Source organism: Macrotis lagotis, chromosome 2, assembly GCF_037893015.1.
Source record: "Macrotis lagotis isolate mMagLag1 chromosome 2, bilby.v1.9.chrom.fasta, whole genome shotgun sequence".
In the NCBI taxonomy this organism is placed as follows: Eukaryota; Metazoa; Chordata; class Mammalia; order Peramelemorphia; family Peramelidae; genus Macrotis; species Macrotis lagotis.
This window is the reverse complement of record NC_133659.1, coordinates 31,248,538-31,268,693: the sequence shown is the minus strand read 5'-3', so window position 1 is coordinate 31,268,693 and position 20,156 is coordinate 31,248,538. Positions and strand designations below refer to the sequence as shown.

The 20,156-nt window shown below is 39.0% G+C and overlaps 1 protein-coding gene across 1 annotated transcript in view; it reads right to left on the bottom strand.

The window, feature by feature from the left end:
• Positions 1 to 5,088: 5,088 nt before the first annotated feature.
• Positions 5,089 to 20,156, bottom strand: part of LOC141511837 (cytochrome P450 4B1-like) — a 20,405-nt gene continuing 5,337 nt past the window's right edge. The window contains exons 2-6 of the mRNA XM_074220852.1: positions 19,235 to 19,425; positions 16,895 to 17,028; positions 13,954 to 14,018; positions 11,660 to 11,742; positions 5,089 to 9,919 (exon numbers count right to left, since the gene is read on the bottom strand). Of these exons, the coding sequence (XP_074076953.1) occupies positions 9,751 to 9,919; positions 11,660 to 11,742; positions 13,954 to 14,018; positions 16,895 to 17,028; positions 19,235 to 19,425 (642 nt within the window). The 3' untranslated portion in view covers positions 5,089 to 9,750. The remainder of the gene's footprint in view (positions 9,920 to 11,659; positions 11,743 to 13,953; positions 14,019 to 16,894; positions 17,029 to 19,234; positions 19,426 to 20,156) is intronic.

Below are 20,156 nucleotides of genomic sequence, written 5' to 3'. Positions count from 1 at the left end.
AGGAAAGCTTTGAGGGATTTGCATGAACTGATGCTGAGTGAGATAAGCAGAACCAGAAAAACACTGTCCACCCTAACAGCAACATGGGGGTGATGTTCAACCTTGAAGGACTCGCTCATTCCATCAGTGCAACACAATTTGGGGCTGTCTGCAAAGGACAGTGCCATCTGTATCCAGATAAAGAGCTGTGGAGTTTGAACAAAGTTCAAGGACTATTCCTTTTAATTTAGGGGGAAAACCAGATATCTTATTGTCTGATCTTGTTACCTCTTAGACTTCTTGTCTCTTCCTTAAGGATATGATTTCTCTCTCATCACACTCAATTGGGATCAATGTACAACATGGAAACAAAGTAAAGACTGATGGATTGCTTTCCGTGGGTGGTTGGGGGGAAAATTGTAAAACTCAAATAATATCTTTAATAAAAAAAATTTTGATCCTAAATCTGTCCTTCCTTTCACAAACAACCTGTCTGTACTCTGCCTCCATTTCCTCTTCTCTTACAAATTTCTCTACCTCTCACAGTCTTGTTTCTGACTTCATTATTTAATTGAGATTTCTCTGTCTTAGTACCAATGATTTCTTACCTGCCAAATATAAAAGATTTTCTGAATTCTCATCCTTATTGACTTCTCTGCACCATTTGAAATCATGGACCAGTCTTTCTTTTGGATACTCTCTTCTCCCTGGATTTTAATGACATTGCTCTCTCTCTCTCTCTCTCTCTCTCTCTCTCTCTCTCTCTCTCTGTCTGTCTGTCTCTGTCTCTCTCTCCTTTCTTCTACCTATCTGGTCTTTCCATTTCCTTTTTTTGGATTATTATCCATCTTCTGACTTTAAACTCTTGTTCTGTCAGTCATGAAAGACATGAATTTTAGAAATATGGGTAAACCTACCTGTCTCAAAGATCAGTTACCTTCTCCGAGTATCTTTGCCCTTTGTAGTCATGGTCAAAATCAGGTTACATTCTCTAGTCACTGTCTCCAAAGCTTCATTCTTACCAAATAGAGCTCCTCAGTTGCCAGAATTGTTTATGCCTCCATAAAATCTTTGACCTCTGACTTCTTCACTCATTTAACTGCCACACTAATTCATATTCACTAAGAATAAGGCAATAGTTTCTCAATTGGTCCGTCCCCAAAACGGTCTTTCATACAACTGCCAAAAGTTGTATCTAAGTTAAATCTAAGGTATGGATCTGGCTACATCACCTCATTTTCCAAACTCCGATGACTCCATATCATATCCAGGATCAAAGTTTTAAAAAATCTTATGTTGACATTTATAATGTCCCATACCTTGGCTTCAGACTACCTTTCCAGATGTATTGCATATTTCTCTCTCCTTCCCCCTAAAATAATTGGCAGAGCAACTCTGGTTCAGACACAACATCCTAAAGCCCTATTGAGCTGACTGACATAGTATATTCTCAGGAAATGCTTTATCCCAGTTCGTACTAAAAATAAAGCACCAAATTTCTGTCTCCCTCTTGGCTTAGCCCTGATAGACCTTGTTACTAGCACCTATCTAAGTGAGTCTAATGGGAGTGGAGTTCTTGACTGTCTAGTGTTGAAGAAGGAACCACACTGGGTTTGATGACAATTGACTCATTCTTCTGCCCTGCCCTTCCCTGTTCAGTCAGGATCATGAGTTGAACATTTCATTAACCTAACTCCAGAGACACTTGTGCTACCCAAGTAGCTCCAAGATGGAGGAGAGGGGGAAACTGACTGATAGGCCAGCGTATGTCCTTATATCTCATGTCCTTATATCTATCAGTTTTATGTGAAGATCAGCAACTCTATTTCCATTTTTTTCTAAATAGGAACAACAACTGAGAGCTGATTTTTACGTGGTTGTGTGTGTGTGTGTGTGTGTGTGTGTGTGGGTGTGTGGTTTAATGTCGAGCTGTTTTATGCAATCTATTAGGTTTCAAAACTTTTTCAAAGCTTAGTTTTTTATCATATGAATGTTTCCTGTTAGCTACAATGAAAGCTCAAGTGGTGTCTTCATATATCTACTTTGATCTCTAAAGTCTCTCAATAATTAATTAGTCTAAATCATTAATTAGATGAATTAATTAGACTAATAATTAATTAGATAAATTAATTAGTCCTGAGTCTCCTCTTTAATTATATATTACTTTTCTGATAAATGAGATAATCTCTTTCCCCATAAGCTCTGAATCATCTCTCTACAAATAAATCTCTATTCTCCTGTTTTTAATAAATACCAAGGTTCCTAACTATTCAATTTTTTTAAAAATAAGAAATTCCAAGAAAACAAAAAACCCCCTTTTTTTTCCTTTATAATACATTAGCTTCAGTAAATTGCACACTTGGCTTTCACACAACTTCCTTTTCTTAGAACACTAACATAAGTCTCTTTTCTAGAATTTCTTCATTTTTTATAAGCTAGAGTTAAATTAAATTCTCTCAGAAAATGAGTTCTCTCAGTCTGTTTCTCTTCCAACAAATTCTTTTCAGCTATCATATATATCTCCAGAATGTCAGTTAAACTTTAGTGAAATTTAGCTCCATTCTCATAGTCCTTGATGTTTTGGGTAATGGCCCACATAAAGAGAACTCCAGTTTCTGTATGGGATTAATGAGTTTCACTTCACCTAATCCTACTTTGGAAAGAAAAGGTATTATTTTCTGATGATCATCCATATCTTTATATAGGACAACCCCTAAGCCTCCCCAACTAATATCTGTTTATGGAACAAAGGACCTATTTTGCTCTTCATAGACCAACACTGATAGATGTGTGAGATTAAGTGATCAAATCTTAACTTCTATCCTTATATATAAAAATATATATTTATATGCACATGTATGTATATATGTACAGATATATCTGGTCCACCCCCTCCCTTCTGGTTTGGATTTTCTCTAATTATATATTCACAAGTAAGATTATTCAGGAGTTTATCAAAGAGATATTATTCTTTTCAAATTTACTAAAACAAGATATAAATCTTAGAAACACTTTTAAAATCTTTTAGAGTTTTTTTGGCCATTAAGGAATATTTTTAAAAATTTTTTTCCTTTGGAACAATTATTGAGGTTGTAAATATAAAAGGCACAGGATGAATATTTGAATTTTCTCTTCCTAATGGATTATGAAGAGAATGTACACATATTTTCTATTGATTTCTAGTCCACCATTTAGAATTTAGGGGACTAACTTCCAACCATGCTTGATTTCTGGTTGAGCCAGAACATGGTAAGTAAACAAAGAGAATTCTGAGCTCCCAACATTTATTGCTTTTTTTCCTGTGATTTAGTTTTACTTTGAGTTGCCTCTTCAGGGACAGGTCAAGGAGAACACCCCTCTCTCTCATCTGGTTGCCATCTATATGTGATTGTATGGCTATCCTTTTCTTTTTGTGTTATTCTTTCACAATTTTAATGAATGTACCAAGATATGATTGTCTAAGGGGTAAACCATGTGAGTTTAAAAAGGTCTAGAGGTTGGTAGATACAATTGAACTAGCAGTGTGTATAGGGACAATTTAGATGGTACTGTGTATAGAGTATGAGTCCTGGAGCCAAGAGGATCTGAGTTCAAATCCAGCCTTATACATTTGACACCAGCTGTATGATCTTCAGCAGCTAAGGAAGCTAGGTGGCACAGTGAATAGAGTACCAGCAGTGTCTGAAGGAAGAGTAGTGGATAAAGATAACACTTGCACCAAGAGAGGTCAGACCCATCAAAGTCATGGTATTTGGTTGAGAAAAGGTAGTTCAGGAGCATGATTTGTCTTGGTAGTAAGAAATACTAGGTAAGGTAAGTAACTTAGTCAAGGTCATGCAATTAGTAAATGTTAAGGGTCTGAAGTCAGATTTGAACTCAGGTCCTCCTAACTTCAGGGTTGGTACTCTATTCAGTGTGCCACCATGTGAGCACACACACAGACACACAGACACACAGACACACAGACACACACACACACACACACACACACACACACACACACACACACACACACCCCTCTAACCTCCACCACAAACGTATTGTCTCACAAATGTTTGGCATGGCTTCCTTCCTCCCCCCCCCTTCTTCCCTCCCTCCCTTCCTCTCTTCCTCTTTTCTTTCCTTCCTCTTTTCTTTCCTTTCTTTCTTTCTACTTTCCTTCCTTCTTTCCTAGTGAGTCTGGCATATAGAGGACCTGGTTTGACAAAGGAGAACCTCACAACTTAGAGGCCTAAAAATCCTTTTCTTTTCTTTCTGGAGTTTTCCTGGTACCCTCTTTATATGTAACTCTACTAGCACAAAAAAGAATTATTATAAATATTTTATACATATAGGTCCATTTCTACTTTAAAAAATCTCTTTGAGGGTAAAGACCTGGTACTGGTATCACTGGACTGAAGATTAGTTAAAGTTTAATAGATTTTTGAACACAATTTCAAGTTACTTACGAGAATGGTTTTAGAATTCATTTTCCTTTTTTGTCACCCTTGAAAATCTAATAGGTGTGAGATAGGATCTCATTTTGGATTTCTTAAATTATTAGGTTTTTGCAAGACAATGGGGTTAAGTGGCTTGTCCAAGGTCACACAGCTAGGTAATTATTAAGTGTCTGAGGACAGATTTGAACTCAGGTACTCCTGACTCCACTCTATCCACTGCACCACTTAACTGCCCCAAGACTTACTTTTTTTGAAAAATAAATTTTATCTGTTTATGTTGGTTCAAGTTGAAGGTTTGGACTGCTCTTTCAAAAAGGGCACTTCACATTGGTTCTCTGGTCTAGTTCCCATGAGAGCCTTGGCTAGAAATCTCTTAGTAGGTGATTCTGGATCCTTCTTACTCCCTTTCTTGCCCTGCCAAGCTCTTTAAAACCAAGAAGTAGGTGCTCCCCTATGGCTAATGTGTCCAGGCTTGATCTTTTCTTAGGTCTTCCTGGCTCTTGGGTTTAGTGTGAATACATTTTGATTCTATTGTCAGAGGCATCTTGTTTAGGGCTATGAAGGTTAAGATTTTGCTTACCTTGCCTAACTTATCTGTTTCCTCAAAACTAATACTTGTTTCAGACAAACTAGAAGAGACTGGAGACAAAGATGACAAGTTTTCCTTTATTTTACAAAATGCCAGAGCTTAAATATCCTCTTAGTCCCTTGTTTTCTCCCCAATTCAGGTTGTGTGCTCCAATTAGCAAATCAAACAAATGCTTCCCAGATAGTGGACAGTAGAAGGTAAAGTTTACTTCCTCAGGCTAGTGCTTCTCACACAATGATCCTTTCACCAGTTTAAGGTTAAACACTATGCTCCAGAAAGTGCCAAACAGGAGGAACGGATAAGAATATCCAGAGAGTCAATCCAGAAGATTAGGCCCAGAAGATTAGGCCGAGGGGGAACCTGAGCAAGAGGACAGTTAGGCCATTCTCAGACACGCAATGACATCTCTGTGACCCTCAACGGTCTCTTACAGTAAAGGTCCCACTAAACTCCTGTTCAGATCATTTTAGGAATATTGTATTCCATTTAAGGCACCACCCTTTATGAAGAATTTTAATAATCTGGTGAAGGTTCAGAGGTGGGTGATAAAAAAGATCAGGGACATTGAATTTATGTCATATTAAAAAAGTTGTGTATGAGTATTTGAGAGGCTATGTCACATGCAAGAAGAATTAGATTTGCTCTGCTTGACCCCAGAGTGCTGAGGGGGATGGGGATAGGGGAAGGAGGGTATAGAGAAGACAGGGCTCTTTTGCTTTAATGTAAAACAACCCCCCTCATGCTCAGGTCATCTCAAAATAATGTTGCATGGACCTTGGTAAGATGTAGTAGCCTATCTCACCCTAGAAACTTGCCAAGAAAAAATGGATGTCCTCTCATCAGGAATTCCAGGAAATTGTGGAATGACCTCTGATTTCCCTCACAACTTTGAGATTTTCTGACTCTGGAAAGGGTCTAGTGTAAGGTCCCACAGATCTGGAACAATTACCCAGGCCTCTCAATTCTTCCTCTGTGCTCCTCCCTTCTCTCAATATGCTAAGACTTTTCCTTTTTGTTTTCCTCACAATTAAAATGTAAACAATAATATGAGCCCTGCCTCTCTACCAATGCTTTGGAGAGATTGAAGGAGAGGCTACACAAGCCAAAGACTTTTGGTGAATTCTAAAGAGAAGAGACCATGGCTCAGTGGATAGAAAAGGGGAAAACCTTAGAATCAGGAAGACCCAGATTCATAACCCATTTCTGATACTACTGTGTGATCCCCAGGCTACTTCCTGACCTTTTCAGGGTCCCAAGAAGCATTTTAAGACTGTAAGTAAAAGATAGTGGATCTACATTGGAAGAGGGAATTTGACCATTAGGGAACTCTGATCTCCCTGTCTCAGGGAATGCTGAAAGGAAAGCTTGTTGGTGGTAAGTCATATAGACCTCTAGAGCAGATGGAAAAGGAGATCTGTGGGGAGCAGAGTTTTACTGGGAACTTTGAAATCTTCTCATTCTGACTAGGAGTTGCTGCTGCTGCTGCTGCTGCTACTGTTGTTTGTCCTTCATTTTCAAAGAGGACCACTGATTTTATTGGATGAGGTCTTGACTTCTTAATGAATTGAATTTAAGTAGAGTTGTACAAAGCTGTCAACTTCACTCTCTCTTCCAGAGTCATTGAAATTCAGAGGCAAGATAAAAGTCAAGACAACAGTAATGGACTAGCATGCAGTAGATGACCTTGGTATCTTCTGTGCCCGATTATGCTCTAAGGCCAGAAGGGGCTAAGTCAATCAGACTCAAGTCTGGGGAGATGGTGGGAGGAAGAAGGTCAGGAGAAAGAATGCTTTCAAGATCCTCCTGAGAGGCTGTATTTCCCTTGCCCTTTGACTAGATGTAGGAAAAACAACATGGACATTAGACTTGGATAGACATCTTCCAATACTTTGTAATAATTGAATTACCTAATTAAATTTAATATTATTTCCTTTAATTAAAAAATATTTAATTTATTCCAATGAATACAGTCTTTGCCTAGACAAGAGCTTACTCAAATCACAGAGTTCTTGTCCTCACAGAGTTTATAATCATCTTCCTGAGAGTAAATCTGTCTTCATACACTTCCTATCTGTGTGACCCTCAGCATGTCATTTAACCCCATTTTCTTTGGTTTCCTTATTTATAAAATAACCCGGAGAAGGAAATGGCAAACCACTCAAGTATCTTTACCAAGAAAACTCCAAAAGGGGTCACCAAAGGTTGGAGACAACTGAAAAATGACTGATGGATGGACTAATCTTCTAGGTACAATATGTTCCATGTCATGAATAGGCATCGGAGAATGGTATTCAGTACATGAAAATCATGTCTTACAGTCAGACTTGACTAAAAGGTGCAAAGACTACAAGAACCCTCTGAGGTCATTGTAAATTAAGAATAACAATCAGTAGTACTAAATAAGTAAAACACTGTCTTAAAGGCTCCCCTATAAGGTTCCTCCTTTTTTGTATATATCAACATCATACAAATATCTTTGATAGATAAAAATTTTAAAGAAAACATCATTTGATGATCCTCTAACTATCAGTATCAAATGAAAAATAACAGAGAGATGTATGGTCATTGAACTGTTTGCCATTGTCATGAAGGGTATCCAGATGGAAGAATTACCTCTCCCTTGTAACATTCTCCAGAAGGTTCTTTTTTAGTTTTTTGGTTTTTTTTTGCAAGGCAAATGGGGTTAAGTGGCTTGCCCAAGGCCACACAGCTAGGTAATTATTAAGTGTCTGAGACCAGATTTGAACCCAGGTACTCCTGACTCCTAGGCCGGTGCTTTATCCACTACACCACCTAGCCACCCCCAGAAGGTTCTTTTTAAAGGTGCTAATTGTATCGAGTCTTTTACCTCAGAAATTTAATTCATAGACACTCAAAAAGGGAGCAATTCACATGAAAAATATTAAGTGGGTGAAGAATACCTATTTTCCAGACTTCTCTGGAAATTTTTTTTTAGTTTCTTTTAGGTATTTTTTAGGTTTTTGCAAGGCAAATGGGGTTAAGTGACTTGCCCAAGGCCACACAGCTAAGTAATTATTAAGTGTCTGAGGTCACATTTGAACTCAAGTACTCCTGACTCCAGGGCCAGTGCTCTATCCACTGCACCACCTACCTGCCCCTCCAGACTTCTACAAGAGTAAGATGGACAGCTCCCTGAATAAACCCACCAGTCCAATTATAGAAGATGGTTTGAAATTGAAAGGGATTTGAGCTTAAAGGAGAGGGAATCCAGGTTGGATTGCCTTTGAAGAATTGAACAGCAATTCCACAACCCTAAATTGTGATGAGAGGGAACAACCCCAGAGATGAAACTTCAAGTCCCAGAAGTATTTAAATACTGGCAAATAAAGACAATGAAGACTGTGATGCATTTGGATAATCTCCTGACAGTAATGGATAAATGAGGTGTTCCAGGTTTTGCATGATATCTATATGTGTGCCTGTTCCTTCAAGGCTTAGCTTCAGATACCATCTCCTCTGGAAAACCTTCTCTGATCTCCCAGCTGAAAAATGGGGTATTTTGCTTCTAGATCCCTTGGCTTGATTATTCCCCTTCTTCCACAGTCCCCATTCTCTTTCTTTTTCAGCTTGAGCACATGTCATATCTCTCTAGTAGAATGCAAATTCTTTGAGGTCATAATAATTGGTTTTCCAATGCTGAGCAGAGACCCTACATATATAAAGCAATTAACAAAAGACTGACAATGAATTGAATGACAGGTAGTTTGTGAATATTATATTTCAATATATTATTCATGTGTTAATATATGTATATGGGCCCAAAGAGAAAGAAAATCATGTATATACCCTTTCATTCAGTAATACCACTGTTTTATATATATATATATATATACATGTATATATATATATATATATACATATGTCCCAAACAGAGCAAGAAGAGAGAAAAGCACCAATTTTGTATAAAAAATATAGCAATTCTTTTTGTGGTGGCTAAAAATTGACTCTCAAAAGAATGCCTATCAGTTGGGGAATGAAAATATGAACTGTGATATATAATGTAATTGAATATTGTACTACAAGAAATGACAAGTAGGATGATTTCAGAAAAACCTGGAAAGACTTTTATGAACTGATTCATAGTGTAGTGAATAGAACCAAGAGAACAATGTACAAAGAAACAGCAATATTGTTTGATTGAAGAACTATGAATGACTTAGCTATTCTAGTAATACAATGATCCAAGACAATTTCAAAGAACTGATGAGAAAGCAAACTATCTGCCTCTAGAGAAAGAACTGGTATTAATTGAAGACAGATTGCAGCAAACTATTTTTCACTTTCATTTTTTAAAATTTGAATCTTCTTGTACAAAATGACTAATTTGGAAATGTTTTATATAATTGCACACGTGTAACATTTATCTGGTTGCTTATCATCTCAAGGAGGGGGTAGGGAATGGAAGGAGGGATGGAATTTGGAACTCAAAACTTTAAATAAAAAATGTATAACATGTATAGTTCTAGTTAGGGTAGTTCTATATAGACCCCATAGCTTCCCTCTATTTCCCCATTTCCTTCCCTAAGAAACCCTGTGCTCTGAATGATCTTTAACCCTTTCATTAATGCATGAATATACCCAATGTATGTTCCCTTAAGTGACTATGTCTGTTTTTGTTTCTGCTCTGGTGAACTCCTATGGGGTAGGAATAGGTGCCTATGTGTTACCAGTCAAGTGCACCAAATCTCCCCTTGGAGCTCAGAAAGGGGCTCTGGTCTCCCATTAGGTCAGTTTCTTTAGGTTGAGGTGAATGCCATTCTTGGATCTCAGAATCAGCTGTAGTTGCTTGATGGGTGGCTGAGTGTGATCTGGGGAGAATTCAAAATGCAGCAGGCAGAGGGCTGTGACCACCTTCATCTCTGTCATGGCAAACTGCTGCCCAATGCAGTTCCTGTAGCCAGAATCAAGAAAAAAAATGGCTTTAGCTCCAGGTCCAGAAAGGCAAGAAAAACTCACACCTGCAGAGCCCACCTTCCTAGGAGACACAGATCTATACATATCAGAGCTGGCAAAACACCACACACACACACACACACACACACACACACACACACACACACACACTTCACTGGAACTACACAGCAAAATCATGATTTACAAGTTACAGGAAATACTATACCCATTTTGCCCTTGAAGAAACTAAGGTCACCAAAGGTGTAATTTGAACTGACTTAAGTCCCACCCTTTATTCTATTAACCTATGAAAGAAACTGAAGAAGACTGAATGAAAAATGTATGGAGGCCTTCATGAAAGTATGAAAACATAGCAGCTAAAAGGTAACCAAACTAACTGCCTACTATGCACCAGGGCCTAGAGATACAAAGAGAGGTCAAAGATGGCCTCTACCCTCAAGGATCTCCCAATCTAATGGGGTAGGGGGCAACATGTCAATACAAACAAGAAAAATAGGATGATTCTCATTGAAATCAGCATTAGGACTGACTAGAAATAAAGGATCCAGGCAACAGTCACCCTCCTCTCTCCAAATTGAGCAGCAGGGTAAAAATAATACTAAAAGCTAGCATAGGTAGAATACTTAAAGTTTTGCAAAATCCTTTATTAGATTTATCTTTTATAAGTATTTGTCTTATTTTATATAAATATGTAAATACTTAAATATTTCTATACTTTATAAGTATTATCTTTTATAATTATTTATCTTAACCTAAATATATTTTAATATACTTATATACCTTATAAGTATTTATCTTCTTTTATATGAGAATTATAAATATGATCTTTTATAAGAATTAATCTTATATAAACATTTATGTATTTATAAATATTTCTTTTATAAGTATTTATTATTATTATCTTTATATATTATAAATATCAGAATCTCCAATAACCCTGAGAGGTAGATACTATGATTATTTCTATTCTTAAATGTGAGAAAAATGGAGACAGGTTAAATGACTTGCCCAAGGTCACACAGCTAGTATTCAAGGCTGGATTTGAAGTTGGGGCTTCCTGATTTTACTGTACTAACCTAGATTAGAATATTCTGCTGAGTCCTCAAGTCAAGTCAAGTAGTATTTATTCAAAACCTGCTAGATATCAGGCCCTTGTCTAGAGTTTAACCTAAGAACGGGACCCAGAACAAAGCACGTGGACTTGTGGACTTGCCTGGCTTAGCCCACTAAACTCCATTTTCTCCCATGGTCCTATAATCCTACCTTCCTCTCCTCTGAGATGTCTCCTCCTGTATTGGGTGGGGGTGGGAGGCAAAGCTGGTTTCTCTTTATCTCATACTTCTGAGGCAATGAAAAAGGAAGCTTTGGTGGGGAACTCGGATGGGGTCATCCAGCTAGGTGGTGCAGTTCATGGAGTATGGAACCTAGAATAATCCCGGATAATTCACCGCACCTCCTTCTGCCCCAGTTTCCTCAACTGTAAAAATGGAGATGATAATAGCATCTACATTCTAGGGTTGTTGTAAGGATCAAATAAGATAATATTTGTAAAGTTGCTCAGTACAGCATGCAGTGGGTACTTAATAAATGTTCCTTCCTTCCTTCCTTCCTTCCTTCCTTCCTTCCTTCCTTCCTTCCTTCCTTCCTTCCTTCCTTCCTTCCTTCCTTCCTTATGCTAGGATTTCAGTTTTCCAGCATACTAAGGGTGATTACTGACCTGGGCCCAGCTGAGAAGGGCATGAAGGCAAAGGGATGGCGCCCTGAGGAATTCTCAGGAGTGAACCGTTCAGGGTCAAATACCTATAACAGAAGAGGGGAGTTGATTTAGATTTATCCTTAGTTCCCAAGTCCAGCAAACAGATGAGAAGACTGAAGCCCAGCTCTGACCCTGGAGAATCACCTTCTTGGGGCCTTCCGTACCTACTTATCAAGAACATGCTGTGTGCAAAGCATTGTTTGAGATGGTAAGGAGATAGACTATTGGAAGAAGAGACAGAAGTGTTGGCTGGCTTCTTCACTGCCAGAGACACTTGACAGATCTTGGGAAGGAGGAGATATGTTACACTCATGAAAGGAGGGCAAATGGCACATCCACTTTTAGAAGAAAGAAAGAAAGAAGGATCCATAAACTGTACTTTATAATGAATTTGACTTTTGCACCTTTTAATTCAAGATTGTACTATCAAAGGGATGGTTGTTTAATGTCTTGAATCAACTTTCCTTCCTTCCTTCCATTCTTCTTCCTTCCATTCTTCTTTCTTTCTTTCTTTCTTTCTTTCTTTCTTTCTTTCTTTCTTTCTTTCTTTCTTTTTCTTTCTTTCTTCTTTCTTTCTTTCTTTCTTTCTTTCTTTTGTTCTTTCTTTCTTTCTTTCTTTCTTTTTCTTTTTTCTTCTTTCCTTTCTTCCTCTCTTCTTCTACTTTCCATACTCCTCTCCTTCCCTCCTTTATTCCTTTCCTCCTTCCTTTTTCTTCCTATTTCTTCCTTTTTCTTCCCATCTTCTTTCTTCTTTTTTCCCTCTCTTTTTTCTTCCCTCCTTCCTTTATCTGTGTCATCCTCCTCCTCTTCCTTCTCTTCTTTCTTTTCAATGTTACTAAACAGGTAAGTAAAGGGAATTTTGTGAACATTTAAATTTTATTTAGATCTAATAAATCACTTTAAAGTCTCTCTATTCTTATAATTAAATGAAGATGAATATGGTTATAAGATGGGACCCAGGATGTATTATCAATAGTTTGATGTCACCTTGGCAAGAGGCCTCCAATGTAATGTCCCAGGGGTCAATATTTGACCTTGTGTCATTTAATAGTTTTTTTAAGGATGAAAGCATATATGGCATGGTTATCAAATTAGTGAATGATAATAATTTGGAGGGAAGGGTAAACACATGGAATGATAGGATGGAAAAATCCTAATGGGGTAGAAAGTTAAACTGAATAAATAAGTTGAAATTCATAGAGAAAAATGTTGTCTTCCACGCAGAACAACCAAATCAACTTCATTAGAACATCAGGGAGGACTTTCTCAGCAGGAGTCTTTCTGAAAAAACATCTGGGTGTGCTAGAGTAGACATCTAAGCACCAGCAATGTTCTATGGCAGCCTCACAAGCTAAAGTTATCTTGGTCTACAATGTGTTGCAAGACTTCCATGACACCCTGCCCTGAACAAATCATACGTGGTCCATTCTGGGCATCTTATTTTAAGAATGTCATTGTTCAGCTAAAGAATGTCCAGTGAAGAATGAGCAGGTGGTAAATAGCCTAAGAACATCCCATATGAGAATTATTGGAAGTGATAGTGTGCAGCCTGAAGTAGAGAGGACTCAAGAAAACATGAGAGTTGCCTTCAAGTATTAGGAAGGATGTCAAGTGGAAGGAATGATGAGCCTTGGTTGGCTTGGTACCAGAGGGAAGAACCAAGAGTGTTGGGAGCTGTAATGAAGATCTCCCAAGTTAGGCTCAAAGCTAGGAAAAGCTTGCCAACAATGACTGCCCTCACCAAAAAAAAAAAAAAAATGAACAGCAACATGTTGGCTCTGTTGGAACCTTTAAGCTAAATCTATGTGAATAACTTGTCAGAGACAGGGCAGAAGAGATTTTCATTCAGATAGCAGTTGGATTTGAAGATTTCTGTTCCTTTGTATCTTAGAGGCTCTGTAATTCTGATAATTGGATGAACTTCAGTAGTGAGTTTTGGGAAAATGTCAGAGGTAACACATATAAGAGACAGGATGAATAAGAGACAGACTGAGATTTGATAGCCAACAGAAGTATTATCTTCTGAAGAAAAGGGGATACTTTCCTTTCCTTGCCTCCACTGTCTCTCAGATTCTGCTCTTTCTCCTTTTTTTCCCCCTGGAATGGGAATATGGCATCCTCCTTCTATTCTTTACCTTCTCCCTATCTTCCACCCTGTTCCTCTTGTCTTATCTAGAGACAAATATCTTCCCTGGGAACAGCCACCCCTAGTTTATGTAGAATCTCCCCCTTTGGGACATAGAAGACAGAAGTACCTCAGGGTCATTCCAGACAGTGCGGTTCCTATGGAGAGCATAAATGTGCAAAGAAATCAGTCCTCCTATAGAACAGGAAGAAAGCAGATTAGTGCCAATAATCTTGTTATAAAGTCCCACATGTATCTGCCCCAACTCTTTCCTACATACTGGAAGCTCTAGTTTCCTAAACCTAATGCTCCTCCATCCTGTGGAAGGAATTCTGATTCACCCTCCCATCTCCCAGACTTGAAATAGCAGCATCACCCTTCAGAACTCTTCCTTCCCAACTCCCCAACTTTAAGCTTACAAGTCAACAAGTCTTGTAGATTCTACTTCTACAATACTTATGACCTCATCCCTCCTCTCTTCTCACAGTGTCACTCCCTTAGCCTTATAATCTCTTCTATACTATTGTCTCCTTTTCCTTTTTTTATTTATTTATCTCCATCCATATTCACATGCATATTTTTAAGTTACAAAATTTCCTTCCACCCTCCCTTCCCACCCCTCTCCCCTCAGTGGTAAACAATCAAGTTAGCACAGTACATACATATTTTGGTAAATATGTTTACAGATTATACTATTGTCTCCTACCTGTCTCCAACTTCTAGTTTCTCCCCACTGCTGATAATACAAATCAGATTATGCCACTTCTCTATTCAAAACCTTTTCATGGCTCACAGTTGGGAATCTTTGCCCTGGCATTTAAGATCTTCCATAATCTGCCTGGTTTTGAGTCATTCTGCTGCCCTTCAAGTATTCTAGGTTTAGCTAAACTGGAGTACCCACTGTTCTGCCTCCTAGTTATTCGTGTAAGTCATTCCCCAGACCTAGGAGGCGTGCCTTCTTCAGGAGGAATCTCTTGGAATTCTTATAGTTTTTCAAAACTCAGATCCCTCACCCCCAGACATTAGAGTTTTATCATCCCTCCATCTTCCTTCTAATATATTAATTTCTGTGCATGTTGTTTTCCTCAGGAAACTATAAGCTGCTTGAAGGCAGGGACTGATTTCCATCCTGTCTTTGTTCCCAAATTACATAGGAGCTACCTGGCATACACTAAATGTCTAATAGATGCTCTTTGGATTGTGGGCTGCTGTTAAAGCCTATCATACAGGGCTGTGAGAGATGTGAGACAGGAATTATTGTCCCCTTTTTGTGGCAGAGGAAATGAAAGCAGAGATGTGAATTGTTCATGGATCAGGGAGGTGAAAGTAGAGGGAATCAGAAACAGAAAAGAGCAGCTGGGAAAATCTTTCCCATAGACACTACATTCAGTCCATCAGTCAATCCATTAAAACAATTTTTTTTGTTTTTTGTTTTTTGCATGGCAAATAGGGTTAAAGTGGTTTGCCCAAGGCCACACAGCTAGGTAATTATGAAGTTTCTGAGGCTGGATTTGCACTCAGGTACTCCTGATTCCAGAGACGGTGCTCTATCCATTTTACCACCTAGCTGATCCCAAATATTATTAAGCATCTCTTATGCACCAGTCACTGTGCTAAGTTCTGGAGTTACAAAGAAAGGCTCTGCTCAAGGACCTCACAGGATAAATGGGGGAAACAATTTTCAAGCAATTATATATACAGGATAAATGTTGGGGAGGAGCAGAGGGGATGCACAAATTGAGGGGGGCAGTGGGATTGGGAAAAGCTTCGACCTGAGACTTGAAGGAAGTCAAGGGAAGGGAGAAGTAGGGAAGGATGGCATACCAGAGAGGGGGCACAGCCAGTACAAAGATACAGAAATGAGAGATGGAATATAAGGAGTGAGGAATGGCAAGTACAACAGCATGTTAGAGACAAGGGTATAGTCATGAGTCAAGTGTGAGACGGGAAAAACAGGAAATGTTTGAGTTTGAACAGCTATGCCTGAGCTCCTCTTCCATTCCTCCCTTCTGTGCCCCTGCAGGATGAGAACAAGATCAACCTGTCAGATATGGACTCTAACTTGACACCTGATCCCAGGCTTGGACAGTGTCCAGATAAAGGATTTGCTATTTGATCTCGGAGGTAATAGGGAACTTGTTACTTTAGCTTTAAGATGCTATGGAATTTATGAACATATGTTAAACACCATTGTACATGAACAACTTTTACCAGATTGTTCACCACCACAGGGAGAGGGGAGGAGAGGGAGGGTGGTAGAAAAATATAAAACTCATAAATTTGCAAATGGATGAATATTGTAAACTACCTTTGCATGTAATTGGAAAAATAAAATAAATTTCAATTAAAAAAAGTTACTATGGAATCTCTGAGTGTGGAGTCATTCTATAAGTATCTGTAAAAGGACTGAAACTTTGATCTTCAGGAAAGACTGTAAACCAATAGCTAAAGGATAAACTGAAGAAAAGGACTAAGAAACTAGGTTAATAAATGGTGTAAAGAAAAATAAAGACAATTTTTTGAGGAGAGAATTTTAAAAGGCATCCTAAGCAAACTGAGCAATTGACTTCTGGAAATGAGAAGTTAGGGGTTGTAATCATGGTTAGAGCTGTGATCTTTCTTATAAATGGAATGTAAAAAATTGGCCTTTGCTTTATTGTTACAGTATTAACATAAAGTAGCAATAATAATAACCACGAGCATTTATAACACTGTAAGATTTACAAAGTGGTTTCTCCATATTAGCTCATTTTATTCTCGCAGCAATCTTGAGAGGGATATGCATCCCCATTTTAGAGATTACAAAACTGAGGTATAGCTAAGTCAAGTGATTTTCTCAGGGTCATACAATGAGGCTGGTGCTTTGCACAACCCTCCCTCACTTAAATCCAATTCACTTGCATGTCATGGCATCACCTCCCTGATGTCATGGTCCTCTTTGAATAAGAAGGACAAACAACAATCTGAGACAGGATTTAAACCTAGGTCTTCTGATGGTAAATCCAGCATTGTTTCCTGAACTATAATAATTCAGGCTGTGACCCCTGGGATCTGCATCACCTTCAACCTACCTTCAGGCATTGATCTCCCATCTGAAAAGGTAACAGGTTTGTTGAGCTGACGATACACTTGGGGCACAGCGGGATATAGGCGGAAGCTCTCTTTGATGCATAGGGTGAGGTAGGTCATTTTTGCCAAGTCTTCCCTGTGAGGGACATGGGTCCTCATTCAAGAGGGTGCAGAAAGGACAACAGCCCCACCTCCAAAGCCCTTTCTTGCTCATTATAACTCCATGTTCAGCTTTTTTTGGAAAGTCAAGGCAGGGATGGGGAAGTGGGGGAATATTTCCCAGGTGTTCAGACTGGGACCCTTCCCAGTCATTCTAACTCCATGGTTCCTCCCACCCCTCTGTCTCAACTCCTAAGGTCTTCCAGTCTTCCTGGATACACATAAAGCTAAATATTTGTTCAGGTGAATAATGGACCCAGAGAGTCCATTTTCAAATTCTGCCTATTCTCCAAGACCCAGTGTAGAGCCTCTTCCTGGATGACTTCTCTGACCATGCCAGCTTCCAGTTTATGAGTCCCTGATGTGTTCACTTCCTGAGCCATCCCAGTCAGTCCCTGATCACCCCACTATCCTGTGCCCCATAGGTGAACCTTGGCCTCCAATCTGACTTACAGCTACCTGAGCATAGTCAATGTTTTCTTTGTATCTGCCTCCCCCACGGGGCTGGAAATTCAGGAGAGACTGGCAGAGCCTGGCTAATTGATACAGAGGAGTGATTGGACTTTCATATTTCAAATTCTACAAACATTATGTAGCAACAATTATATTCAGGGCTTTTCCCGAGAACACAAAATTGATATGATATAATTCTTGCTTTCCAATCTGGCTATACTGAATTTAAAATTCAAGAACATGAAAGTGGAAAAAGTTTTCCTTGAATTTACTATCAGTGTGATTTTGGCCAGATATCTAGCCTTCTGTGGGCCTTGGTTTCCCCAATTGTAAAGTGAGCGGTTGCTATAGCTGAAAACTGATGACCTTGGGGAAATGACAATCTAATTTAGAGGATGAAGGGAGGGATGTCTAAGATGCCTTGAGAGAACAAGTCAGTTCAAGTTTGGACTTCAGGAAACATAAGGGAATAGACAGTTTCAGAACCTTCTAGTAGCTTAAAGCATCAACTGGGTAAGCAATCATTCCATTTCATCCTTTGAGTCTTTTCCAAGCTCTCCACCAATGCAGAGAAAAAAGAAATGACTTTGTATTCATAGGGATCAAGAGTCAGATGATGCCTATAATTTATTATGGATACCTGTGTGATCTTGGGTAAGTCACTTTTTACCCACGTTGAGCTTCCTCATTTGTAAAATGAAGGGGAAAGACTTAATGTGCAGTTCTAAATCTGTGAACCCTTTCTAGTCTATACTGGAAGGAAGATGGAAGATGGAACCAGGAGGAAGAGAAGGAGACAGGCCCAATAATCTCAGAATGTTAGAGTTGGGGAGTGGGAAAAGCCTACATAGGGATCATCTAGTCAAATACCCTCATTTTACAGATGGGAAAATGGAGACTCCTAAGGAGTTAAGATTACATGACAAATTAGTGACAGACCTGTTGTTGAAACTTGACCCTTACTCTCAGGCCAGGATAATGTCCAGGCTTCCTGGGTAGTTTTTGCCCAGGGCAACTCTCTCATCATTTGCTCTTACTTCCTTGGGCCTGAGTGTCCAGAAGGCAGATCTTTCCTGACTTTTTAGAGTGGGGAAAATACCTCCTCCTTTCCATCAAAGTTGAGGATCATCCTCTGATGGTTCCTCATTATCTCCCTTAGCAGGATCAGGCCCAGCATGATGGATATGGACTTAGAGCTATGGGGTTTAATAGGGCTGTTGTACACAAGAGGGTTAGGGTTTAACAGTCATACTGCATTCTATTGGACAAGTTGTCTATTTGGAATCCTCATATCTAATCCATCAGCCTTATTTACCCCATATCTAAATGATCTTTGGAGTATGTTCCAGCCAAGCTGAACTGTCATCCTTTCCCTGACTCCCAGGGATTTCTCCACATCTACACACACACCTCGTCTTGTGGTAGAAATGGACCTTCACATCTTTGCCTCTAAAAACCCTTCCCTTCCTTCTACTGAATTCTGTAATTTATTTTCTGCTTAGTGTAAAGTCTTGCTGGGTGATGCAGACCCAGAAGACAGAAATGAAAAATCTCTTGTCTTCAAAGTGCTTATATTTGAGGCCTTCCTTCAAGACATACCTCCTCCAAGAAGCCCTTTCTGATCTCACCCCAGGGACCCTAGATGGAATGGAGTAGGGGAAGGCTGGTTCCCTTGGCCCCTGGGACATTTCAGTTCAGAAGTGGTGGTGTTGGGGGCAAGTTTCTCTCACCACTGGAGAGTTTTACGACCCTGTAGGATTTCTTGGACCTCCTTCCTGCAGCGGTGCTGGTGCTCTGGGTAGAGGGCCATGCAGTATAGGAACCAGGAGATGCTGCTGGTGGTAGTGTCATGGCCTTCAAACATGAATGTGTCCACTTCAGCCCGTAGGTCTATGTCAGACAAGTTGGTCTTGTTTTCATCCTGCAGGGGGAAGGGAAGGAAGGAATGGAAGAGGATCACAAACAGCTTAATTTTCCATTTTATGAACTATCTAAACCTAAAATATTTTCTCAAGGTTAACTTCTTTTTGGAGCCTTCCTCCAGTTCTGAGAATCCTTCTCATTTCCTTCTCTGACCACCTCCTCACTCCGGTCTCAGACCCCTTCCTCACCCTCCTCTCAGATCCTTGGCAGGAGCAAGAATCCTCTCCATAAAAGAAAGAATCAAGCAGAAGATTTCACGCAACAGAACTTTACTGACTGCTTATTAAATTGATCTAACAATGATGTCAAGGGCAATTGGGAAGTTATCTTTGAGTCTGGTACTTAATGAGGCTGACATTTTATTGTGGATGGTCTCAATCACAGATAATCACAATTGGTCCAGGGTTCCTCATTTTCAGTCTTTTCCATGAGCACCAGTGAATGTATCTGTATCTGTATCATTGAGGATCTACTTAGAGAATAGAGGTCATCTAAAATTGAAAGTAAAACCCCCAAAACTATTGAATTAGTAAATAAAATGAGAGTTGATTTTTGAGAAAAAAAAACAGCAAAAGATAAACCTTTGATTAGTTTGATTAAAAATAGAAAGAAAAAACTACATTCCCAGTAGAGAAATTGAAAAGGGTAGATTCACCACCAATGAAGAGGAAATTTAAGCAAAAATTCAAAGCTATTATGCCAATAAATTTGACAATCTAAGTGAAATAC